This window comes from Apteryx rowi, unplaced genomic scaffold, assembly GCF_003343035.1.
Source record: "Apteryx rowi isolate R43461 unplaced genomic scaffold, aptRow1 scaffold_33, whole genome shotgun sequence".
NCBI lineage: Eukaryota > Metazoa > Chordata > Aves > Apterygiformes > Apterygidae > Apteryx > Apteryx rowi.
The window spans coordinates 793,583-821,237 of record NW_020449752.1 but is presented as its reverse complement, the minus strand read 5'-3'; the positions used below and the strand labels follow the sequence as shown (position 1 = coordinate 821,237).

The following is a 27,655-nucleotide window of genomic DNA, read 5'->3' as shown; positions in this document are numbered from 1 at the left end:
TCTGAGCCTTGAAAAAGTAGGGGTCTTACTAGGTTTCATTCATTAGTCAGGTCACTCTGGAAAGGAAGGGCAAAGGCTTCCTTCAGGCTCCAGCAAACCAACTCCCTGCAGGTTTCAGGAAGATGGCTTGGAGCTTTGGAACTCCCTGTCGGCACCCAAACTCTCCATCCCTCTCTGCTCAAGTACAGAAACGCACAGGGAAAAGACCTCACCACACCACCAGTGCTGCTGAGCCGTGATGCTGGGCCTGCAGAAAGCAGTCATAAGCATATGAAGAAAACCCCTAATTCCTCCCAACAAAGTGGGCACACAGACATCTCCAAAACAAAACAAACAGGAAAAACTCTGCAAAGTCACTGTTTCATTCCAGGACCAGTGAGCACAAGCTGCTCTCCAACAGGAAGAGCAGACAAGCTCGCTCTCCCCTCTTCTCTCCCCTCAGATGCTCCACAAAAGCCCTGCTGGCGCTACACAGCTCACAGGTATCTCTGCTAGCACTGTTAGAAGGAAAGCAGTATATGCATCTGCCAGCAAGAGGAGGGGAGAACCAACAAAATTGCTGTAACCTATGATACTCGCTGCAGTCCCTGCTCGACAGCGGGAGGACAAGGTATTGGCATTACAGACAAGTGCACGCTACCGGGACTGTTTACTGACTGGGCCTCTTTGCTGGAACTGCTTACGGACTTACTCCCCAAAAAGCCGCCAGGATCTGTGTCTACACACCCACCCGCCTCCCTTTACAGAGCATGAACGGCACATGTGATAGCAAGGGCTACCCGGGGCTGGTGACAGTAAACATTAACTCTACTGCAAACACAGAGAGACAGGACAGAATGGCACTGGGAAGGGTGGGGAGCAGAGGCTCAGTGGGGGAAAAGGGGAGAAAAGGGTGGCTCTCCCATGGCAAAATCTCACTGGTTTTGGCTGTTAATACACAACCAAATCCTCTGGCAGGAAATCTAAAGCCACTGTTGCTGGGGGATGGGACAGGACAACACGAGAACTGAGAAAGGCATAGTCTTGTACAGCACGCACCGCAGAAAACAGCAGGGAGGAGATGGCAAGAGGAAAGGAGAAGAGGAGGAGGGAAAATCCTCTTCTCTGATTTCATGAATGATGGCCTTACTCCTAACTCTTTAGGGAAATTTTCTGTTTTTCCTGGAGAGAACACAAAAATTACTGAAAAGAACAGAACACATGCCCCTGCTTGGTTGGGAGAGTTTAGACCTGCACTGAGAGAGGATTGCGATGCTGATTAATGCCAGCAGAGACCCTGGCCACCTGCCCCACAGGAGAAGTTGCCTTTTTTTTTTTTTTTTTTAGTGAATGAATGGCAAAGGGAGAGGCTTCAGAGAAATCCCTGGCAATTTGGAGTGGAAAGCAGATTTGAACTCAGCATCGCCTGAACTTGCACCAAAAGCCATTGCAGTATAGTACTTCTAAACCACGATAACGATGCCAGGCCTCGTAATCCATGTGGGAAAAATCTGAAAGGAACCGCCTGCAGAGAAAACCTGTGAGACAATGAGTTTGCACTGCTCCAGAAGTAATTTGACAAAATGGTTGCCAAAACCTAAAGCTGACTCCACTGATTTACAGGGAAAACTGCTGTTCGTTCRACACCTTACTAACTCATCGGTGGGCCTGGCGTTTCTGCAACGAACCTTCTGTTTACACACTTGCTGTTGCTGAGTCAGGCTCAGGCTGCCACCCGTTGGAAAGCTGTTTCTGATATTTTCTCTAAAAAGATGCATAATTTATCTCTCACAGACTTTACAGGGAATATTTTACTCTTTCCAACAGCTGGCATTTCCCCTCCATTCTGGTATCTGTGAGATCTCCAGTAGGGTACTGCAAGGGAAAAAAGACACCACACTAAGGCCAGCAAAGGCTGATTTCATGCAGCATTCAGCATCGTGATTGTTCAACGTTGTTTTCAAGAAGCTGCTAGTTCTGCGTGAAGGTTCCCACAAATAAGGCCCTTCACAGCATCACAATCTGCCACGGAATCTCAACCATCCCCTATCTCATAACACACACACACTGCTGCTGCGGTTTTCCCAGAGCCGGGGCTCCCTCCTTTACACCTATTTGCATATGACCAGAGTTATTTTTGAGACTTCCACCGCTGCAAGCCAGGCCAAAACTGGCTCAGAGGTTCAAAAGTTACAGAGGATACACACAGACTGCACAGTCCCAATATTCCTATATTCACTGAGCGTTATTTTCCCACCCGCTTTGCAAAGGTACGAAGAGTGACACGCCGTACACAGCTCCAGAGCTACAGCTGGAGAGAGCCTCCACTGCTGCAGACCTGTGACCACAGGGAAACGCACGCTGCTTTCAGCGAGACGAAACCAGAAGCTGACTGTTCAGTTCTGTGAATGGCTCAGCAGAGGCCTACACAAACCCACACTCTGGAGCCATGGGTAGGAAAGTTCCCGGGTGTGCACAGCGCTTGGCTGCGGAGCTGCAGATGCAGGGCTTCTGCCAGGGCTTTGTCCCACTCAGCGCAATCTGCAGCGCAGGCTTTGTTCTCCCAAAGACAAGTGGGTAGAACTGTGCTGCTGCCAGGCTTCTCAGCAGAAGTCTTACAAAGAGAGCAAAAGTTCCTAGTAGTATTTGAGAACACCAGAGAGTGGCAATTAGTGTCTTCTCACTGTTTTCTTCCCCACTAGTCACCAGATAGGAGATGCACGAATTCCTCACCTCTTTAAGCACATCAGATCTGTGGAACAAGGCCCATGGGTGTTTTAGTAAACAAACTTACAGAGACAACTTGGTTTTGAGCTGTATTCTTTTCTAAAAAAATAAATAATAAATAATAATTCAACATGCAAACACACAAGCCCAAAGTAGACACTCAAACCGCATCCTGATACCTAAGCATAAACCGGCAGGGCCTAAAGCACAGCTGACCAGCAAACTGAGTTTTAGTCCCCAAGAGTAACGGTTCTTCTAGACCAGAGTCTCCCTGCCTGCTGCTCCTCACCAAAGGCACAACAAACACCTCAGAGGGCTTCTCCTTTCTGCTGCTCGTGAGCGCCGCCAACCCAGTGATGCGTGCTCTTCCGCCACGAGGACACGAACACAAAGCAAACACCATAAGGTTGAGTACCTTTACTCTCAAACTGGTGCTCTTTTCTAAATCTCACCGGGCACCTGCCATGACCAGTCTGTACTCTTCCTCTGGAAAGCAAAGAAGAAAATGTACCAAGACCAAGAAAGGAAAGGTCTCTTGCCAAACCATACCATGACCCTGGTTCACTCCCTTTCTCCCACTTGTCAATCCGCTAGGGATAGCAATCCCAAAATGCATTGGTAGGATCAAAAGGAGAATACACCAGGAGAGAGAAGAAGTTGCGAACATCTTGAGGAAAAAATAGAGAAAAAGGAATCCTGAAGAGAGAAAGGGAAAGGTTCCAACCGGCAAAGAGGGATACAGTGCTACAAGGACAAAAAGACCAGTTAAAAGCAGCAGACTGAAGTTATCATCTTAGAAAACTGGCCTTCTGACCACTGATGCTCTGGGGAGTTTTGAGGGTTGTGTGCTCTTTGGGCAAGGACTATCTTTTTGGTTTATGTTTGTATAGTATGTGCCACCTGGCTTTGCCAAAGTGACACCAAAACCAATGCGGGGCATTTGCTCTGAGCATACAGAAGTTTAAGAAAAATGAAAGTGAGGGGAAGCTAAATTGCAAGACTTCATGGAGGGGTAGCCTCCCCAGGTTCACTTCTGGAGCTGTTCTCAGTGCAGAAAGGAATAGGGCAATCCAAATGGCCCAAGTGCCAGAAAAATCCTGCCTGCAAGGGGTTGGCAAAGAGGGGAAACTGTAGCAAGGAGATGCACTAGTGCGTTTTTGACAATGATAATACTGCCAAGTAGGATTGACTGCCTTCCTGGAGTTTGTGGCCCATCCCCATTTCCACATCGCTGCTTTTATCCGGCTAGAATGCCTCTAGAAACTAGAACACGTTTTCTGTTTTGGTTTGGTTGGGTTTTAAGGAAAATAAGTGGGGGCGGGGAAAACCACAAAGAATGCAGCCAGTGCTTACTCTCCGGATGTACTGTCTCTCATGCTGAAAATACATGGAGGAAAAACAAGAGAACAGAAAGATAAGATAGAGAGAACATGAAAACACAGGAGACCCACAGAAGCAGACCACAGCCAAGCATCATGCAGCAGGGTATGGATCTCAGCAGCTACAGTCAGAAGCAGCTCTTGTGTAAAAGCAAAGGYGACCTCTAGCTGCGGCCATGGACTTCACATTTTTGCTGTAATCCGTTCACGTGCCTGGTCAGGCATGTGTATCYGCCCAAACCGTCTCATTCCACAGCTCCTTTAACTGCCACTTCTCTGCCAGTTTGGTCTGCTGTGGTTCAGGCTTCATTCTTAGTGTCACTGCCCCACGCTTCTGACTCCTGATCTGATTATCCAAACTGGCTCTTCCCCAGCAACAAAAGGGGGTTTGCACTGATGCCACGGCAAGGAGGACAGCTGTTTTCTGTTCACCCTGTTATCTGTCCCTCCTCTCCAAGGTTCTTGCGCTCTCTCCTCTTGTTGAGGGAGGCCAGTCCACTTCCCATCCACAGTACGAAGAATCCCTACATCAAGTCAAGCACATTTAACATCTTAAATAATCTTCAAAGGGGATTTCATCTCAGAGGCATGGCAGACCCATCCGAGCTAATAATTACCAAAGCAGGGAAAGGTGCAAAATGAGTGAGGAAAACATACCTCCTCCTTCACTTGGCAACAAAGAAAGAGCAGGCTCTGTCAGTAGCCCCTCTTGGACACGTCTTGGAAATCTTGGAAGCAGGAAGCCAAAGAAACCGGGCTTCTCACAGCTCGGTTACAGTGTAGTGCAGACCGGCTGGGAAACCACCGAGCTTAGAGCTCAGCAAAAGCATTCAAGTAAGAGGTTTGGATTCAGCCTTTCGAGCAAGCCCCTTAAACAAATGCTTCACTTTACATAGGTATCCAAAAGTCAAACCCATACTCCAGCGCTTGACTGGACAGAAACGTCCTGCTCTCTCCACAAAAAACAACAGACACTTCCGAAAGGCGGGCCAAGAACAGCTRAAGTGGCAGCACTAATCCAGAAAACATTCAGTCATCCGTCTGGCATGGAGTATCCTCTGAAACTACTGTTGAATGAAAAAGGCTAGTGCCCAGTCGCGCACAGGATCAGATCAGGCCCTGGTGCAGCTATTGCTTTTGCCCAATGAACTTCAGTTGAGGCTAGTGGGATTACAGCAAGAGAATGAGTCCGCCCTCCACGCCTTTGTCAAAGCTGACCATAGCGGGTCAGCTACAATCACAGCTTCTAATGTCTTAGGCTGCAGGAAGATGGGAACTGCTGCTGAACACAGAATGGCTGCCGCAGTTGCCTACAACGTCATTGCACTGCTGCTATCTACTTTAAAGCGCTTGAGAGGTGGAGGTTCAACTGTGCAAAGGTGACACTACTGGATTGTGGAAATTTGCTAACCAGCAGCTTGGTGCCTAAAACACTGCCACTCACGCTTGCAGGGCAAAAAATAAGATCAAAGCAGAAGCACAAGACGGTTTGTGTTTCTGTGAGGTCAACAGAACATAATTCCTCTCTCACCCCAAACCACCCTGAGAGATGCAAAGGGTTTGCATGGTGGCAGCTCTGGCACCACATCAAGACAAACTCTGCTGAGAAACTGGGAAGTACAGGATGTGGAGACCATCAGAAGTGTGACAGAACAGACAGAGCTTTTGCTCCCTATCTCTGGCATCCTTCCCATTAGGATGTCAGTCCTCCTTTGCCAGTTCTGAGCCATTTCCAACTCCTCTTTTTGGAAATGGTCAGTATACCCCAGTGCCACTGCAAAGCCCCTTTGCACCTTTCCCCTCCCAAGTACCCAACCCGTATTCGCCAAGGGACAAGAGAAACTGGAGTACTTACATTATACCAACTCTGGCTTTTCTGTAAGGACAAAATAAAAGAGAAGCATTAGTTAGCACAGAGATCTTAGGATCAAAAAGAAAGATGGACAGAGAAACTAAGTCCAATCTGGTTTGTATAATTAGTCAACTGAAAGTGGGATTAAACAGAAGATTTCAATGGATTTCACAGCGTGGTCTAACATGGTTATTTCCAGTCACAGGAACAAAGAAGAAATCCAAAAGCACGAGTCTATTACAGGAAACAGTTCAGGCTAATGTGTGCATGTCCACATGCACGCACACACACACAAACGCGCACGCATGCTGCAATCACTTTGGCAGAACAGCAGCGCCCACTAGCAACAGAGAAGCTAATCATTTGTCAGCCATTTCTTTTAGCAGCTTCATTTTTCCACATATCTGCTGGCTAGGTTGTAAAAATCACACTGYGGTCTAAGGACCCTGCGCAAACAAATAAGCCTTCAAAGAACTATCAGGAGGCAGGGACACAATTTTACTCACAGTAGCCATCAGGCAAAACTTTCAATAGTATTTTAAATTTTAAAAGGGACACGCACAGAGACAGGAAAATTGCTGATGAAAATCACTAGAACAGCTGAGCAGCCTCCCCCGCTCCCCTGTTTTTTGGCAAAACTTCAGTGCGTAGCATTTTGCATTATCTGCACATGTGATTTTTTTTTCGTCCTTATTATGGCATTTCAGACGGTTTGAGAGGATAGGCCACATGTCACATTAGAGCATGTGGAAAACCTAGCTCAGCTTGGAAAGCCACACTTGGCAATTTTCAGCTGGAGGTGAGATCTATCTGCGCAGGGAGAGGAAGAAACAAGCTTCACACTCCCACACCAAGTGCTGCTGCCTTTCCAACACAAGGACACCGAGCGGAACTGAAAGTGTATTTTGGAAAAGTCAGAAAGTATAGGCATCCCCCATTTTCGGGCAGATTTACCTCAGGGCAATGAAGCTCGGAGCACTGTAGCCTTTCACCGTTAGCAGTGGGCAGCTACAGCGTGCATTTCCAGGCACCGTGTGTGCCGGCAGTCACACAGCCGTGCCCGGGCCCGCTGCTCACCAGCGCCAGCACGGCTGCTCTGCACTGGGGGAGTTCACTCTAATGGACAAGGACAGAAGCAGCGTTTTACTACTTTTCTTTGATGTCACCCTGCTTCTGACCTAGGACCCAGAGTATTTTTCACAGCTTCATATCCAGTCTGGAAAATGAGGGAAAACACAAAGGGAAAGTAAGTGCAAAGTGTTCATGAGATCATATTGAACCAGAGATGATGAAGACGGCACGTGGTTGCTGACACTGTTCGTTCTTTCTCTTCCTAGACCTCAGTGCCCGCAGTTTCCTACACTCCCTATATGCCACTTCAACAGACAGTTTTACCAGCGTCTGGATCTCATTCACAGAGCCAACATTTCTCAAGGATCCCCTTGCAGCCTTGGCCACTTCTGCCAGGTGGAAAAGCATCCTGTTTCACTGCACTGCTCTCCAATGAATACCCCCACAGCAACACGGTACATGCACAGTCCAAAACACAAAAGCTACACATCACAAAGAACACCACCCTAAAGCCCTTCCACAGATCCTGGGGAAAGGGAATGAACTGACAACCTGAATACACAGCATGGCTCGTCACCTAGCCAGAGGAGTTTTCTCGTACTAGCCGCACTTTTCCACAGCTGGCCATACGCTGCACTAAGCGATCGAGGGTGTGTGCACTGCTTCGGGAAGGGTATGGTTCAAGTCACTCTCCTCTGCAAGTAGGGCACAGAAAAAGGCCTTATGCAATTCAGGCTATACTAAAAAAAATCAGGGGAATTAAGCTTAATCCATGTATGCCCCACCTTGTGCTCAGGAGCACAGGGTCTAAGACAGAGTGATTTTCCTGCAGATTTGTCTTGCCATCTGTCTGTCTGAATGAGCAAAAAGCATTAGTCAGAAATTCCTGGGGAAAAAATCCATAATCAACTAAAAGTGGCAGAGAGAAAACAGAAACATTGCTGTCCCTGTGACTTTTAAAGCAGGTTGCACATGTTGTGGTGTCAGCACGCTGCAATGGGTTTTTGTTCCCCTCTGCTGCATCAATTACAGTAACCCACAGCTGATTTCCCCAAAGCCTGGCTCCTCTGTGGCACTTTTTCCCTCTTCCGCACAACTACACTGATAGCCTCCCTGATCTGTGTACACACTCCTGCTGGTTTTTGCCATCAGATGTTTCCTTCGCTCCTCTCCATCTCGCAATTCCACCCTGCTGAAATGTTTATTCTGTATGGGAGAATAATTTCCCTGAGCCTTTTTACTATGCACTATTTACCATGTAATGCACATGATCATCTTTACTGTCAGAGGAAATTACAGAAACAGCAACGTCTTGCTGAAATGACCCCAGGCTCATCTTTTGCCTCCACCAAGTGCTCTAAACTTTAGGAGATCCCTCTCTCTTGAGCCCAGTGTTTTGCAGGTAGCACATATTACAGAAAGCCCAAAGCAAAGGGAGACCAAGCCTCAGTGTAAATCTGACTTTTTGCTTCTATCTTCAAATTGTTTCTTAGGGGTTGGTTTGTTTTAACTCACTCCGARTCGGGATATAGGGGGATGGGAACTGTGAAAATCAAGAAATAATAAAATGGGGGGAAGAAAGAAAGGAAAAGGAAAAACATATTCTTACTTTGAGCAGGTTAAGTCTGTCATACTGGAAAAAGAAATCATAAGCATTAGAACTGAAAAGAGAAAAGTAAGTAAGTAACAGAGGAACGGAGTTGTACACAGAAGTGGAAAAGATGTCACTGATTTGCGGAGACGATGCTATAGGGGCAGACAACAGGTTTCATAGTTACATGGTGGCTGTAACTGGGAAAAACTTCTCTTAGGACACCCTGAGGACGGAGAGAAATGGGGGAGTTTCACAGAGGCTTTAATTAATACACAGCTGCATCTAACTCTTCATAGCTTTATGACCATATATTTGCATACACTGTTCCGGAAGATTACAGCTTTCCAGTGTGGATGGGAGGCAGTGGATCACATTGTACATGAAATGCAGCCTGGTAGCTTGATGCCAACAGAAGTTTCACCTTCTAGCATTACTGGGAGCAGGATCGTAACTCACTCCTCCACACTACTGCTTCCAGGGGAACGGAAACATTTTGCCAAGTGAATCACATGTCCCGTCGTCAGGGCAGGAGACCCTCACTCCCAATCCAAGTACCTCTAAGATCTAAGCTAGTCATCTGGCTTCTGAACCCCCACAGCCAAGAAACGCAAAGAAACTGATGGAAATGGATCCAAAATAACTAGAATTTCATGATCTACCTAAGGAGGGATTTTACCACACAGTGGGAAGGGTACAAGAAAAGACAGAGCCAAACTCTTAACTGCACAGTGAAAGGATGAGATGCAACAGTCATAAGCTGCAGTAAGGGAAATTCTATTTGGATAGAAGGAAAAAACCTGTTCACCGCAGGAGTGGTTAAGCACTGGAGCAGGGGCCCGGCAAGGCTGTGGAATCTCCAGCCTTGGAGACGTTCAAAAGGTGCCTGGAAAAAGCCTCTGAGCAACCTGATCTGATGGAATTAGCCTTGCTTTGAGCAGGAGGTTGGACTAGAGACCTTCAGGGATCCTTTCTGACCTAAACTGTTCTAAAAGTCCTCAGGGCCTATATCAAAATTCATGTTTTCTTCCAACCTGACCTAGGACTGTTTTATCCTCAGCATTCGTAATTAGCTACAGACAGAGGGAAGATTCTGAAGGATTTGCAATGGAGAGGAAAACACTTTTACCCATGGGCAAGAGCAAAAGAGTTAAAAATACAAAATTCATTTTTAGCTGCAAGCAAAAAACTTTGTTTCTGAGTTCAGAAAGCTGTTTCAGAAGCACCTTTGTTAGCCAGTAAGTGCCTAAGGCTGATGCAGGCCCATAGGTGGTTTGGTCCATGGCAGCCTGGTGGAAAGCATGGAAAAGCAAGCTCCAGAAAGGATTTCCTACACATGTAATCCAGTGCTTAAACGCTCCTGGTGAAACGCTCCCTCTGATGGCAACACTGCAGTATGACAACTAACACAACAGACAAAAGAGGGCAAGGGACTTCAAGCAGAACTGTCAGCAACTGTATAAACACAGCATCAAACTCATGGGCTCAAGCTGTTTCCTTTCATCAGCGAGACAGGTTGGAAAATCAGACCATTTTTTATTCTTGCAGAAGGGGGTGAGGAGGTGGGGAGAGGAGAAGAGGCTGAGAAAGGAGATTTTAAAATCTTTGCCTTTCAGTTCTTTGTTCACAATCTCTCCATCCTGAACAGACATCACCTGTGTTGGGGGGGAATCTGGGGGCTTATTAGGCCTAARATACCTCACTCGTACCACAGAAAGCCACTTGCGGAGCGCACAGAGAGACCGGCCTTCACCCTGCGCTCCGGCCCCAGCGAGCAGGGCAGGGGGCTCTGACTCGCAGCCTTCGGAGGATGGGCCTGGGATTCCCTTCTCTCTGTACATGTGGCTTCCTTGCACGGGAGTTCATCTCAGCTTCATTTCACTCTAGTTTTGCTAATTCTTTTAAAATACTTTTTCTCTCAACAAAGCAAGCGGCTGGCTGCAAGCACATCRTATTACTACCACGAACACGCTTTACACACGCATCTCTCTACCAATGCTCTTCCCACCAGCCCCCTTCCTAACGAATCTCTCCATATCTTAGGCAAAGCACCTCTGGCCTACCATAGCCCAGCCGCGACTTGTCCTGACCCACACATCTCCACTCACCGGCAGTCCTTTCAGGACTCGCGGCTACTCCAGACCTGCATTTTCCTGAAAACTTGTTGCACACCTCCCCTGAGACATTAGTCCCACAATCCTCATTTGTAGCATCCAAGCTACAGTTACCATGCAAAAGACAATCTGTCTGAAGAAAGGCATCAAGGAGTTTCCAGCAGACACCAGCAATCATGCAAGGCAGAGYTGGCTACGAGGAGTGATACAACCAAGGAGGAACAGCAAGCCAGTACTTTAAATGTCACTGCTTACCAGGAACTTCCTAGAACTTAATCCAAGGCACCCGCTGGGGAAAGGCCAAGACATTGATTTAGTGGATTATGACGCTATGCAAGCCATTCTGCTTTTAACTGTACTTGTATACACGTGGAAATGTCAACAGTCTTGCACTTTGTCCAATAAGCACCCCACCAGCAGTTCTGACTTTTACGTTCTTCTGAGGGTAGCACAGAGATTTGAGATCAAATCTCGCACGAGCTCATGTCCAGTCCAAGCACCCACACAGAGATTTTCCACTCATAACCTTTCAGAGCGAGCCCATGAATTCTCACAATTCATTAGGGACAGGTCTGTTCTAATGGGTTTAAGCTGGGTTCATTTGAAATCACTGATCTCTAATATTTACATCACGCAGGGAAATGTGTAGGGGCAGGAAACTGAGATCAATGGCCACAAATCTATTATTCATCATAAAAAAAGCAGGCAAGAAGGTACGGTGACCGACTCCCATCTCTAAGAGGCATAAAGTGAGAAGAGGTGAAAGAGAAGGGATTAGAGTGCTGTACAGCCTACCAAAGCCAGCAGATCTTTCTCTGCAAAGACAGCAGCTCTGTTTAAGGGAGAGGAACAGCAAATCTTAAAATGAAGCCTGAAATTACTTGGAAGTAATTGAAGGAGCGTGATGAACGGGCCAGTGCTCATACCGTGTGAGCAAATATTGAGATCCCAGTGACATAAGTGAAACCAGCTTCACAGCTACAGGCAGCGGGGTGAGCTGTCGCTGACATTCTCCCAGCCGCACCAGGAGAATGCCTTAGTCGGGTCACGGCTCAGTACCACGGGGAGGGTTTCTGAGCAAGGAGACAATTCGACAGTGGGGCACAGGAGAGAAAAAAGAAGGCTTACTTTGGAGAGGCGCTTGTGTGACTTAATCGGAGAGAAAGCATGCAGGAATGAAAAGAGAGAAATTAAGAAAAAAGAAATCGCCTCACAAATCAAGAGAAGGAAAACCCACAAGCCCAACCGAAAGCATTATATCCCCCTCTTCCTTGCGGAAAGCTCTGAGAATTAATGTCCACCTTTAGTAGTCACTGTGCTGGCAGAACTGCACGCCCACAGCCTTGAATCACAGCACGTTATGGGCCATGGTAATGCAAGTCATCCCTGTAACACCGCCTTATCAAGGAGTCCGTTCCCCTGACAGAGCGTCCCCCAGCGTGGCTGTAAACGTAACGTGCTCTGCATCCGGGCTGCCTCCCATCTGCATGGCTTTCTCTTGGGGACAGACTGCAGACAGCCGACGTGAACGAGCCTGGCGGCACCGTAACGTGTGAGGGTGTCATCCGGTCCCGCTGCCCAGCGGCTGTGTTTGTACATTACTGTGTGCACAGGAAGCAAGTCTGACCTCAAGGACAACCTCAGAACTGATAGGTCTCAAATAATCATCTAGAAACACTTTGTCCCCCCTTTTGAACACATACACACACACACACACACACACACTCCCTTCAGTGGCGAGAGATGAATTCGGCCTCTGCGGCCCAGTGAATCCCGTTTCCTCTGCTGACAGTGACAACAAACAGGGTGCGGACAGGGACTTTGGCGTGCATGACACAATCCAACAATAAATTGGGCAGAGGATCCACCAGCTCATTTCACACAAGGCATTAGAGTAATGCTATGTGGTCACCTATGACACTGTGAAGTTGTTCAGACTGAAACATTTCACTACACAAAGCTGGAAAACCACAAATGCTCCCGACAGCTAACTATCTTACACTAAGCATCTGACATGAGGGTCATAATCAAAGGTTCGGTTTGGTTCCCAAGGCCCTCGTGTGTGTTTCGCCAGGTCCCACTGCCCACAAAAAATCAAGCTGAAACCCGCTTCCTCGTGCATTTTTGTACAGCAAAGGCAAGGCTGCTATTGGGTCTATTACAGTCGAAAGACATGATAGCTGTTTTAGGGCAAGAATCATCTACTCTGGCCAAGGTTTGCACAGAACGTGCCAGACAGCTGTAACATAAATTTGCCAAGGGGCAGAGGACTGGCAAAAGGATTCAGTGCCATCTGAATCTCATCTCAACGTAGGGCTTGGACGGGACTGGAGAAATACACGGGCCCCTCACTGGCTGTCTGAATTTGTTCCATGACCCTTCAAGATCCAGTTGATAAAGAGTAATTGCAGCAGTTGATTTTCAAGGTCTTGTTCAAAATCACAGAGCCTCCTAAGGAAACAGGGCCTTGACTGCAAAAAGTTTCGCCTACAAAAGCCATTAGAGAGCTGCAGTACAAGCCATCAGCAGCTCATGAACTGAGTTCACTAAGAGGATGACAGAGCTGTCCTGAAGTCTGACCTATTCAAATAGCTCCCAGTTAGGAGAGTTTTCAGAAGTGTGACGGGGGAAGGAGGAGGACAGTTAGAGAAAAAAAGGTACAGGACAAAGCCAGTGTACAACATTAGAGAGTTTAGAGCAGGGACGTGCGCGCATTTTGGGTTAAGTCGCTCACTCACTCGCTCCTCACCTTGGAGTTCTTAGCCCCGCTGCGGCCTGACTGAGAGGAACAGCTCCGCTGTACACCCTGCTCCGGCGTGGAAGGGGATTTGTCTGACGAGTGGTCCGAGCCTTTCTCCACCATGGCGTCTCCTTGGGAGTCCTGTGGTGTTGGGGACCGGGACCGTTTGCGCAGGATAGGGGAGCAGGCAGGCGTGCTGCGGTTTGAGTTACTGGCAGTGCTGCAGAAAGAAAGAGCAGAGTCAATAACCTTCAGCTCAAACAGAGAGGAACTATACCCACGGCTTGAGGTGGAACATTACCCCTGGATTTCTCCACTAACACACTGGCCAAATCTGGCTTCCTGAAGTAATGCATCCAGTGCCACACTCAGCCCTTGTCTCCCCAGTAAAATTAGGCAATAGACAGAGAGCATTTACTGTTGGCAAAGATAACTTCAACTGCCTGTCACTGTCTTTCTCCACCCACTCCTCAACTGATCTGCYCACAGAGAAATTCATGAGAGAACAAACTCAGCGTCTCCCGTAGGCTCTAAGAGTTTAAAATGATGCTCCGAGCTTAGAAAACCTAAAGTTGTGCTCAGGAATGAGGGAGATGGTGGTGTGGTGTTGATCAGTGCCACTCTGTCCCTCCGTTATTTTTGTATTTCAGGAAGTGCACCCAACCCCCATGCACAGAAATGGAACCGTATCTTAGAAAATACTCCCGTAAAGATCATCAGAGCCCCTGGGGGAGGGGAGGAGGATGTGATACCAGTGACAGACAGTGCAGTTATGATTTCCCATATCAAATCATCCTTTCTCACACCAGTTACAGTAGGGTATGAAAAAGTTTTCCTTTCTCATAAAAGCTTTCATGATTTTAAAAAAAGAAAAAAGTTCCCCTTTCACAGCAGGGCAAAAGTAAGACCTTTCAGAGTTTTACAGAAATAATGAAACATTCAGGGGAATGGAACTTCTCATTCCACATCTTCAGCGAATGCCCTAACACCTACAACCAGAAAGCCAGTTACAACATATTTCTACAGAGCAGAGCAGCAAATCTCAGTATAAGACAGGGGAACTCAGAYTTCCTTACTGCTCCTTCGCTTTTCATGCCTTTTTTCCTGCCAGACTCCTCGAAACACCACATACTTGATCCATTTTACACTAAATAACTAATTTCCTTCAGTGGTCAAATTTATTTTATGACCAGCCCAAAGGTCTTGAAGGCTTTTCGGGCTGGTACTGTTCTGCTCTGCAGTCTGCAGGTTGCCATGGAACTTGGGCTGATCCAAAGATGAACTTCATGTCAGCTCTGCCACGCTGAGTTGTTATGGTACCCTGCTATATTCTGAGCATGAGAAGGTGGCCACATTTGAGAGAAAAGCAGGCAAAAGAAAAAGGATGAGGGAGTTACGACTGTAGGGGATTGAGTTGAAGGATCCAGTAAAATCAAACTCTGAGATCTACAGCTTCAGCCTGCTTACACACATCAAATCGAAGTTTGCTCCATACAATAGGATGTACATTGAGGCAGTTAAAATGAGCCCTTTCTTGCCTGAGAATCTAGAAAAGTTGAATATATGCCTGAGGTTTCATGCACTCTCAGATAAAAATAGCATTTTACCACCTCTTTCCTCTGAGAATACTAAAACATTTGACAAATATTCGTTAGCAGATACGGGTAGATAATGCAATACATTTTCTCCAGTCATTATCAGGTTTAGTTTGGCTTGTTTTTGTCTTGAATGAACTGGTCTCATAACGTGTCCTCTTTCTGTTTGCTCCTTCTAATCTAACAAATAAGTGATGAAACTTTCACTAGACAACTTCCAGAAAGCATGCAACAAAGTCGCCTATGCAAACCTTCACAGAAATCAAATTTCATGCTCATACACATGATGACCTCGTAATTGGCACAAATATTAGCATGATACTTTGCAAAAAACCCTTAAAAGGCATTTTCAAGAATATAAAGTATGAAGACTCATACAAACAATGAACAAACTGGAGAAAATAGGTTTGCAAGATGTTCTACAAGCAGGAAGAAAGATTCAATAAACTATAGGCTTTGCTCCATTACACATTTCTCCTTAATAGATCAAGAATCAAATAGACATAGAAGAATAAAAAGGAACTTGTTCGAGGTTTAGGTTTGCCCTCTAAACCTCAAATTAGCTCCAGGGCAAAGCCCAGCCTAATAATTTAGTCCATCCTTTGGCTTGTTACTACACAGTTCACGCTTAACAACGGCAGGTCTCACGAGTGAAATAGGCCAACAGCGTTCTGCGTCCTCCCTTCACCGGCTCAGTGCACAGGTATTCCGAACTCTGAGCGCCTGTGTAACAGAACTGGAGCCATGTCCAAGGTTTCGTCCCTCAGGATTACATTTGAAACAAAAGAAAAACTGAGCAAAAGAAGATCTGGACCCGTCTCCCAGCAGCATCGTCTGCAATAGATTAGGTACAGGATGAAGTGAAATTCAGTGAAGTTACCAGGGGTTTTTGGCTTACAGAAATAYACAGAAGTACCAGGTTTCTTCACAGATTTTCAGATGATCCAGTTAAAATGAGTATTTCCCTTTTTTCTGCTCCCTGCTGCTGCATTTCCAGGCTAAATTCAAGATGCACAAACTTATTTAACCACCCAGCACACTGCCTCTTACTGTTTGAACTGCATCTAGGAACACCAAACACAACCAGGAACTATGCACACGAGGTGCTGTGGAAATGGTACTAAAACTGGAACTGTATCAGAAATGCTTCCAGAATTCAAAACGGTTTTGAATAGCCATTCCTATGGTTATTAAGAGCTGTACTGCTGCTGTCCACGCTGTGTAAGTGTTCATCTGGCATTACGTCAAATTTCCTAAATCTTGCCCCAACATGCTTGGTTCAACATAAATCGATTTCTTTGAGAGGTCCCCAGAAATACAAGACAAGAATCTGAAGTCAATGTTCCCGAGATGCATATCACTGTACGAAACGCATTTGAACAGACTGACTCATTTTTCTACAGCTCTACGAAACCTGAGTTTTTCATGCACAAGCTCCTTCTCATTTTCAGTTCATGTGAATTCAACCTTGCAAGTTTCACTTTGAGCTTCAGCTTCAAGCAACTCTAAATAGACCGAGGTTCCTGCTTGCTTTTAGGTTACGGTTATGAAGGAGCACCAAGTTTTGCCTGGATCTCAAGTAAAGCATAGAAAAAACAGTTCAAAATCTGGGCACAGATGCACCACGTGCATGTGAAACTCAGATGAAACTTGCTAAAAAGTCAGGTACTCTTTTACCCAAACTGTAATCCGATGAGAAATGAGATAAATTCTGCCTCTTGTGGACTGTAATAAATACACTAATACTGGCTTCAGTATACCCTCACTCACATGTTGACGTGGAAAATACCTTCTCAGTTTCCATAGTCCGAGTACATCCACACTACAGCTTGCAGACACATACTAAAACTGGCTTTAACACATCCAGCTCAGATATGGCTAAGCAGTGTGCAGGTATGGAGGCCAATTAAAGCTAATCACTGAAGGACTTACACAGCTCCTCCAAAGGTGTTTTCTTCAGGCATGGCTGAGAAACCCAGGCTGCTGCAGCTACCTGGCTAGCAGCATCAGCACTAACTAGCTTAAAGCCGGCGCAGACACATCTGTCCAGGCTCAGCCCACACTACCGTAGCCCTGTGCTTTGGCACCAGCTCTGCAAGTACCCAGGGGAATTTCTGACAGCAGACTCTGGCCTACAGGTATATTTTCCACCACTTAGCATCTCTGGCACGCTTTAAGAAAAACAAATCCATCCATCCATACTGTGTTATGCATGGACAGATGATCAACTTTACAGAGATAAGGGAAAAAAAAGACAGCTATAAGGGCACCTTCTAAGGCCATCTGTTAAGTGAGGGGCAGAGCGCTGACCAGACTCCAGAGGTCTGACTCCTCCTTTTATTATCTGATGACTGGATGAGGCTGAATATTTCTCACACGGCGGACTCCACTGGCGCGCACACAATGAAGCATAGGAAAAGTCTGTTATGTCAGGCATTCATCTCGACTACAGCGAGGACGGGCACAAAAACCACAAGGCTGCAGCTCCGTCCCAGTTGCCTTCCCCCCCCCAGCCTCTCACAAAACTCTCGCTGCTGCCGCTCCGTCCCCGAAGTTTGAATCTGACCCAAGGAACAGCCATGACCAACGCTTTCTGCAGTTGCCATAGTGACCGAGGCCTGCAATAGAACCAGGAATCAATGCCTGAAATGCCAAAACAGCCTGACCCACTTTGAAAAAAAAATAATAGTAATAAATAATGCTTTACAGAACTAATTGCCCAGAGAGCATTCAGGGCCTCACATCCCCCTGCAGTACAGCCTTCAGTAGATGCAACAGATTAAATCAGGGACACAACACAAACAGGCCCACCTAAGATGAAGCCCCCTGCTCCTAGGCGAGACCCTTGCATGGAGTACGTGCAAGCACAGGAGGCAGCGGACGTCTCCTAATGTTTGTGCAGCCCTCAACAGAAACACCTACCCTTATGACTGGAGCTCTTAAGAGCGACTGCAATATAAATAACACGAGCAGCAGTGAGGCGGCTAGGAAGAGGCCAAATTCTGTTCCCTGTCATGCAGAGAACATGCCTAGATACCCGGAGCACTGCAGTACAGAAGTGAGCTTTGCTTTAGACGGTGGGAACTGAAAGAACATCCGGCAGAGCACGGACAGGCTGCCTGGTCACTCTACCTCGAGCACTCCACTAAGCAAGGATGCAAGGCAAGGCGCAAACCTCCCCTCCAACAAGCAGCAGCTCTCGGGAAAGGCTACGGTCTGTACTCCACAAGCTAAGCCTGCGACTCTTGCAGCTGTAAAGGAACCAGAGGACCATATCTAACACCTTGCAATGCTCTAACAGAGCACTCAAGAAGAAACCTGATTTTGTTCGAGTTTGTTAAATAAATTTTGCATGAATGACACTGAAGCAGTCCTGGAACTGATGTGAAAGCCTGTTCATCCTACTAGATCTTCTGAAATAATCACACTGCTGCTAATAAAACACAGCCATCCCTGGGATTAAGACAAGCACCCTGTAACAGTCTATTCCCAAACCACAAACGCAACAAGATTCAGCAGCCATCCTCCAGAGCACGGCAGCTTACAGTGAAGTACTGCAGCACTTGGGACGACAGTACAAAATCGCGGCTCGTTGTTTCCTTCTCAGGTAGTGATACGCACAGATTAAGAACAGAAGCACAGCAAACCCACGTGAATCTGCCAGCTGAGAATGTGAATTAGAATTTAGCCAGCAGTAATCACCACGTTACCAAGAGTACCAAGGGATTCGTAACAACGAGGGCAGCTCGTCTAAGCAAGTGGCCGCTTCAGCCGCACGATGCTCCCTACCTTCACTGTGATCATGAGCTTCCCAGAGGGCCCAAACAGATCAGCATCAACACCATTTCCTGCAGCGTATTTCCAAGCCTCGCAGGCCTCCTGAAGAAAGTCCTGATCTGAAGAGCTAATCGGCAGCCTCTGAGTCTGCCACAGTTCCCAAACGAAGTGGTTTACAAGAGTAAATCCCTTTAAGTTATCTCTGTCTCCCTGCATCCCATAGCATCTACCCAACAGTAAACGCCTCAAGGCACAAAATAGGGCTCATCAACAGCACTGCCAATACTGGACTCAATTCTGGAAAGTGCTGAGCACCACGTCCCCAGATTAGCAGAGAACTTCAGCATATATTTATGCTATCTGTAAGAGAAGYGTACTGGCCGTGCAGACAAAGTCACGCCTATGCTTACACGTCTTCTGAACAATAATAGAGGATATCTGCAGGGATAAAAACAGTGGTCTGCTCATAAAGTCCTGAAAAGAGCAACAAAAACTACAAGGTCAAGAAGGCACCTCAAGCCTGACTGTAGCACAAAAAGAGTTAATTCTCCTCAGAAACAGCTAGCAAGGGGGTGAATTAGACGCCTACAAAGATACTTCTCTGTGATACGGTCTGACATCACTGGSAAAAGATGAGCTGCACAAACTCATTATGCAGTCTACCAAACAGCAAGCAGATGGTAACAACTTCTGATCATCGCCAACCTACACTCGCTTCAAATCGACAATCCACGAATGAAAACCTCCATATATCCTCAACCAATTCCATTAGCTTTCCACTGCTCTGAAAGCAACAGGAACGTGCTATACTTACATCTCCCAGGAAAGAGAAAAAAACAAAAGCATTAAATTTAAAAGCGATGAGAAAGGTAGGGCTGGACAGAAATTGAGCAGTATTTCATGACAGTGGCTTTAAAAATGTACCTGAGAATAGTAACCTTTCTGCATGTTTTTTTAAACAACCACAGAGTTTTTAACGCAGAATTCTACCATTGTCAAAGAATTGCTCTGATTATTTTGAAGTTTCATAAAAAGGTGTCCTTCTTCTATGAAATTCAATAGCATGTTTCCATAGTCATGAGATAAAATTAATAAAATTACTATGCTTCAGGGGATTAGCAAATCACTGCAAGCGTTAGGAAGGAATTTGCCTTCTATTCATATACGGCCCTGCAAGGTTGCTCAAATATATTATTAACAATGTCACTGTCTTTCTCTGAATCATCTGATACTTGTTACCACTAGAGAAAGAATATCAGCGCTGAGGGACAAACGCTGTGATATCTTACAGAAACTCCCACTCTGCTGTGCTTGAAACAAACCCTCCACTGCTTCCTTCCTAACTTGTGAGCTCTCAGAATAATTACAAAAATCCCAAGGACAAGCCAGAAAGTGTTTTCAAAATAGAACCAGACAGATCTTAATAATATTGTCTAATAATACAATGATCATATATTAGAGAGGATCACTGACCTGGATGGAAGCAAAATGCTTTACAAATTACATACTAAACCTCTCCATCACTCACAAATTAATAGAGCTACACCTGCTCTGAAGAAAGAAAACCACACTATGATGTGCAATGAGATGAAATTTGGGAAGCAACGCAGGGGAGAAAGTGCAAAACAAGAATTTCACATCCCTCTGAAGCTGATGGCAAAGCCCCAACACTGTCACCTGCGGGTTGCTCACTCACATCTGTACCTCCGGAGCAGGAACACCTACGTGCTTTGTCCCCTCTCCTCCCCACCACAGGGTCGAGGCCCCAGTAATTAGCAGGAATTGCAGTATCTGATGCTGTTCCACACCCAGATCTTGGGTATACAGAAGAGAGCTTGCAATTCGTGTTTAAAAAAAAAAAAAAAAAAAAAAGTTAAGCCTTTTTTGACGTCAAGAAAAGTCTGAATACCTGACAGTCCCAAAAGTAAAAAGCAAATGAAAATAAACCTGAATATATTTATTTTAAAACTAATTATTTCAAAATCTTTCAGTGGTTGCGAGACACCATGTTGCTGTTATACAGCAATTCATGTGCATATATTCACAGTACAAGACTAAACATCTTATGACAAATATCTGTACTAATTTTTGGAAAAGGATGTATTTGTGCGATACAATTCCTGGATTACCTCAAGAGGAGCACAAGCGTTCTTCCTTTCTCCCCATCTCCTGCTCCAACCTCAGCAACACTAAGGGCATCCCAGGACTTTCTCTGTAGGTGCAGGTAGTGTCCTCGAACACATTCTAGTCTTGTGGCAGGGGTTTTATAACCCACAGATTAAATGTCTAACGAAGCCTCACACCACGTTACTAGTGACAAGGCGGAGGTGGATGGGGTATTGTATATCTCGGGACTGGAAGATGAAGCTAGAGCTTTACATCTTCCCACTCGCTACCTGCTGCTCTTCGGCATCAGCTTTCATGCGTTAATGAAAGATGTTGTGGTCTTCGAAGTTGGGCTCAAACCAATTTCTTTTGCTCATCCCTTTATGTTCCATCACTTTATCATTCTGAAAACAACAAYGCACCGATTTCACATCCCACCACCCCCCTCATATCCTCCATGCAACCTTTCTCCTTTGCTCTAACCTGATGCAGAAGCACTGTCTGGTTGAAGGTTAAAAACAGACAGGCCAAGGGCTGCAGCTGGGACTGTGAAGTGTTAGAAAGCATCAGTACATCAGTGCAGGAGTCGCACAGAGTCCACTGGCCTGAGGGCCTGGTTCAGGCTTGTCCCCACATGGCATATTCTCTCTTCTTTATCCAGCTTTCTAGTTTTCAGGGTCATGAGCAGTTAGGAGCTTCCCCTGGCAGAACACCGGTCAACCTAAGGCATTTCACTGATGGAAAATATATTTCTGAGATTTGGCATAAAGTTTCCTTCCATCCTACTGAGCCAAAACCGCAAGCTCCATTATAAATCTACCAGCTTCCAAAGGAGTTTTCCTGAAAATGCATTTGACTCGCAGAGCAAAGAGATACAAATACATTCTCTTTAAAGAATACAGTGATTTCCATGATGGACAGGACAATGCTAGTCACCAGCAATCTAAGAAAAAGGAATTTTTTTAGGGAATGGGGGCTCATCAGATTCTCACTGCCTAAAAATATGCACAATGCAATGAGCCTTCATCTCCGACTGCTAACCCCTGCCAAAAAAACAACCAAACAAAAAACCCCACCTGTATAGGTTCTGGAGAATGGCCTGATAAAGTGACACAAAACAAATTCTGTCCTTCCCCCTCACTGCAAATATATAAACACAGAGAGGAATGCAAAGCAGAACCAAGACAGCGTGCATGCTCCGAGCCTTGTTAAGAGCCAGGGAGCACATGGGCAAACAAATACACCACATCCCTGCAGCAGCTCCAGCTGCCCTTCTGTGACGCATTGCCAGTTCATCCAACTTCAACCCCCTTCTGCCTTTTTCAATATATCCAGATGTTAAGAGAGTAATAACTGCCCCTTCAGGGGTGGGGGATGGGGGAAACGGAGGCATAGAGGGAAAAGGAGGAGGGGTGAGGGGAACGAAAGCTGCAACCGACAGTCAGATTTGATCATCTGTTGTTTCAAACAATCGAAAAGGCTGCTTTAGCAGTGCCATGCAGCAGAGGTAGGCGCGTGCCTGGGGGAGAACAAGGAGAAAAAGCACTCAGCTTGTGGAAGGGAAAAGAAACGAAGCATCCCTGCAACATGATGTCACGCTGTCTGCTTTCAAGTCCCCCAAACAGAAAGGAGCAGCAGCAGCAACCAACATGGACTCCAGATTTAATCTGCCTTGAAAGCGTATGTCTCAGATGGTAGCTTTTGCTCGGTAAACCTGTGCAAAGCTCAGCACACAGAGCCGGTCTCCTCTGGCTCCGTCTTTCACACACATACATGCAAACATACACACACGCACACACACGCTCAGAGCCGGCAGACAGCACGCACGCAGAGGGGAGAGGAAGAGAGGCATCAGCAGAAGAACACGAGAGTAACACTAACCTGGTAGCCATTAGGGACTGTAGTGCAGCGCGGAGCAGCCAGGAATTCATTCATTCATGCACTTGTGTGTGGTGGGGGAAGAGCGAGGGTGGGCCAGCGCTGAGGTGGGAGGGTACTCACCTCCCGCACCATCTCAGAGCCCTTCCTTGAGGAAAGAGGGAGGATGAGGTGCCCGGGGCTCTTCACGGGCACCGGGAGCCCTCTCTCCCAGCCGCCCCGCATAGCGCTCGGGCTCCTGCCATGGCTCAGCCTCTCTTCTCCCCCCGCCCTGCTCTTTGTGATTACGACTGTGTGTGCGCTCTCCCGAGGTCTCGGTGCCTCCCTCCCCGGCTGCCGGCGTCTTTCACACACGCTCCTGCACGCGCACACAAACACACACGCGTGCGCGCGCGTGCACGCGGCCTGTGGGCTGCTGCTTTGCATAACGCAACCCCCTTCACGCCTTCATTACCCATGTCTGCCCGAAGAAAGGGGGGAGGGGGAGCTGCTGGGTTTTTGCCCAAGGTCCTCTGATTATACCTGTCATTTCTAGATGCTGTTGGTACYGCTCGGCAAGGCCTACGAGTTAAGATTCTGCAGGTTAAAAAACTACCTCCATCCTCCCTGTCTGCGCACCGGACCTGCCATACCTACAGGAGAAAGTTTCCAAACCTGCAAGCAAGTCAATACAGGAACACTCAGGAAAATTAAACCTAATTAACTGGCAAAGTGGATTATCTAAACTGAATTAAACACTGTGAGGACACACTCATTCACAGTTAAGGTGAGCTCAACTCAATTTAGCTTACTCATCCAAGAGGCTAATTTGGTTTAATTTTTCATGACTGTCCACATGTAAACAGGCCTAGGATTTTTAAGCCACGTAGCAAAGGAAAGTTTACAACTCTAGTAGCACACATGGCATTACTTCAGGGGACATACGCACCACTGTATCCCTATACACCCACATATTTTTATGCCAGAATAAGGAAAAGGGGGTTCAGTCTCTATGAAAACCTCTTCCAATACAACATAGACTAAGTAGGCTGGAGGATGAAAAAGGAGAAAGCAAAACAATCGACTAGCTTACACTTTTCCTTCCAGTACAAAACCAGACCTTGTCTGTGCAAGGAAATCACGCAGAAGAACTATCCTAGAACAGCTTCCTCTATTAACACACTTGATCTGAAGCACAAGTGTCCATGTGGTAAGGTATTCTGTGTTATTTTAGGGCTTTAAACGTGAAATAACTTTCCAGCATAGGTAGGCCTAAGTGAGCGTCCAGAGAGGCTCCTGTATCAGTTAGGCTACAGTGGTTTAAAAATTTATGCCTTGTGCCAATTCTATTCCTCAGCGGTCTCTTCAGTCTGTATTGACATTGCCTACCTTAGACGCTTACTTTAGGAGCTTCAGCTCCCTGTGCTGCCCACTGAGCAAGGCAGGCAGCTCCAGAGTATGATTCAGAGTACCTAACTCAAGTTTAACTACAGACAAATTCAGATGCTGTGAATGACTCCCTGGGGGACGTACTGCTCCTCGCTGATAACACAAGGAGCTGGGCCTGAAGTTAAGTGATGTAAATACTCTCTGCTCTGCCAATTGCTTTCTTCTGTTGCGTTTTACCCACTCCTCGCAGTGGGTAAAATGGTCGATCATTTTCTCTTCTCTTCATAATCGGCCACAGCTTTCAGCACTGATGTCCCAAAAGACCATCTCTCCAAACGGCTGAGCATCCATCATTTCACAGTAATCAAAATCAACGGGAGTGGGTGATGCCCTGGTCCTAAGAATCAACGCTCTGCACCAGCAGGCTCATGCCACTGCGCAGTGCAAATGCTGTGCAGGCTTTTAAACTGAAAACATCTATCACCATGCACACATCTGTACTAGGATACTTTAACAGTAACAGCATCTCTTTTGTATTACTGAAAGAATATACGTGCAAATGGGTTCACCATGTATATGCAACTATTCTAATAAATGCATTGCATCTAGAGATCCATCAGCTTGACGTCAATTTTGTGACATCCTTCTCGTGACCAAGCTGCTTACTACACGTTCTCCGTTTACAGTACTGCCAATTGCAAACATCCAAAACACAAGTCAACTTTCATCCCAGACATAAACTTGGCTCATAAAATCTAATTTCATAAAAGCAAACCTGTTTTTACTCCTCTGAAATCCTTTACCACACATTCATTCAGGCTGAGTTCTCAAGATAGTCTCTGAAATCATGGTAGAAACTTCTGTTAAAATGAGAAAGTGAAGTTTCTCATACAACTACACATCTGCAAGCACTGGAGAATTACAAAGAGCACCAAACAAAATGAAACTCATAATACAACCACAAGAGCTGGCAACAATATTTGTCACTTCAATTCATCCAGTAATGTCTCATTTTAGGCTTTAACGATGCACGTCCCCACAAGGACGGAGCTTTTTACCTATATGGAAACCTGCTGTCTTTAGCAGGATAAGGTGTAAAGCTAAGTAACAACAGGCAGTGAAGAATTAGGGCCAAATCCTGCATCGTCTTGCCCACACATATACTGACGTTTCACCCACACAGAACCCCGCGTTAATTTTGCGATGCCTTCTTCTCCAGACTTAAATCTTGGGTTCACTGGACCATGTTTCTCTGTGTGTTTTGCTACTGGAGAAATCAACTAGCAGCAGCCTTGGAGTCCTCACCAAAAACACTGAAGCGTTTCTGCAATACAAACTTAAGCACTAACAGGAATACAGCAAAATCTCATTATCTAGTCAGAAAAACCAAAGCGATCAGCAGTGCCACTAGAACTTGCAACTTGATTTTTTATTTGTATATGTGACTATTACAAGTTTCAAATGTTTATGGCAGTTTATGAACTGGTGAATTTTCCAGAACGTATTTACAGAAAAATGGCCAGTAATATACAAACCATCCTATTCCCTGTGTCTGATGCAACGGTACCTCTATATCCAAAGGACGGTGTAATTCCCACTGAAACGCTATGTCTTGAACTATATCTAGCTTCAACTCACCAACAATGTAGATAAACTGGACAGGGTTCAGGTAAGAGCAAATGAACGATAAAAGACAATGCGCTGAGTCTGTTCAACTTAAACAGAAGGTCAAGGAATGACAAACTTTAAATATTTACTTGGAACACAAATTTGGTAACACTAGGCAACAGCTGAAAGTATAACAGTACCAAGTGCTGAAAGCTCAAGCTAGACAAATTCATACTGGGAGAGAGGGACACGTTTAAAGCAAACAAAACTAACCACTGGATCTAATTCAAGGCTAGATTATCCATCTCTGGAAAATAATAATAAGCAAAATTTTGTGTTTTTCTAAACACTGTGCGGTATATCAAACAGAAGTCAATTCAGGAAAGTCTTAGACTTTCCAGCTAACAGGAGTTCAGAAGAGATAATCTTTTGGTTTTACAATCTATGAATCTTCCAATTTTTTTTTTTTCTGAAAGATATATGAGAACAGYTGGAAGTGTGGTTCTCTGCCTCTAAAACTTTTGATATGTTTTGTCTGAATGACTGTTAAGGTTTCAACAAGATACTATTTTTCAATAATCACATGAGAGCTACACTGACCAAATGATTCTGATGAGATTCACTACGATGGCTACTTCAGATTTTCAACCGTGGAGATCATGCAAAGGCTCAAAACAGGTCATGAAGCAGCAGGACAGCTCTAATATGCAAGTTTAAGACCGTCTACCCACTCTGCAGACTGTCAAGAGTTAAGATGAATCAAAAGGAAGTTCTGTTTTCCAAAGCGCTGAACAGAGCCATCATGAAAACGCAAACAAGTTACTTTGAGAAAAGTTTTCTCAACTCCTTTGGCTTATCTTGCATGGCATGCAAAAGGCAAAGTTTTGGGTAATTTCAAGAATCACACAGCACCTCAAATGCCTCACAAAATTTATCAGATCTCCAAAATTCAGGCAAAACTCTCAGAAGGACACTCTTGTTACGTTTCTGGCTCTTTCGAGCACCATTCATGTTACTATGCAGACAGCTTATTTCATGGTGCTTTGATAATATTGTACTGAGAAAAGGAACTTTTAGAGGCCTTTTAGGAAGCTCTTTTGAACATAAAGCTGCAAGTTCCCATTTGGTTCAAGAGTTGTAAAACTCTCATCTTATCTCAACTGGTTTGCTTCTGCACAAACACCTCGCAGCCCTAGCCCCAGCACTAGTGTGAAAGAAGCAAAACAAGCAGTAAGACATCGTTTCATGTGGGAAGGACAGCTTTAGGAGGACACGGCTGCTGAGCTACCCACGGCACGGTAGGGCCCCATGCCATGGCACTAATACCACAGGACCACCGAGCCCTCCAGAAAGGTGCAAACTCATACAGCAGGAGCGCTCCTCCGAGGACGCTCTCGCGCGTCTGCGGCAGGCTGTTCAGCGCTCACGCTGACAGGACGAGCTCTACCTTCGCTGCCTGCTGGACCCAGAGTGACAGGGCTGCTTTCTGTTCTGCTGTCTCAGACCCAGCCGTAACACAAGCTTACTCATACATATTGCATCTCTCAGGTGACAGGAAACGATGCAGTGTCCAAGTAATTAAAGCCCAAGGCTGACGACAGATACACAGGAGACGGTCCAGCACCTGAGCATCCAGGCCTGTAGAGCTACAACTAGGTTTGAGACGAACTATATCCAACTAAAGCAATCCTACTCTCCCTGGAAGCCACGCCAGCAATATGGAAACAGGCAGCAGTCTTGAAAAGTCTGTCTGCAAAACGTCTGTGAGCGATGAGCACCTGGATTTGAAAATAGATGAGATTTCTCATTTCCCCTTCCCCAATAATTCTTTGTCTAATTTTAATAGGACCTTTTTTGAAAACTTAAAGCC

The 27,655-nt window shown here is 45.9% G+C and overlaps 1 protein-coding gene across 1 annotated transcript in view; it reads right to left on the bottom strand.

The window, feature by feature from the left end:
• Positions 1-22,918, bottom strand: part of GRAMD1B (GRAM domain containing 1B) — a 51,418-nt gene extending 28,500 nt beyond the window's left edge. Inside the window, exons 1-3 of the mRNA XM_026071743.1 lie at positions 22,813-22,918; positions 13,463-13,673; positions 5,941-5,961 (exon numbers count right to left, since the gene is read on the bottom strand). Of these exons, the coding sequence (XP_025927528.1) occupies positions 5,941-5,961; positions 13,463-13,673; positions 22,813-22,862 (282 nt within the window). The 5' untranslated portion in view covers positions 22,863-22,918. The remainder of the gene's footprint in view (positions 1-5,940; positions 5,962-13,462; positions 13,674-22,812) is intronic.
• Positions 22,919-27,655: the final 4,737 nt, after the last annotated feature.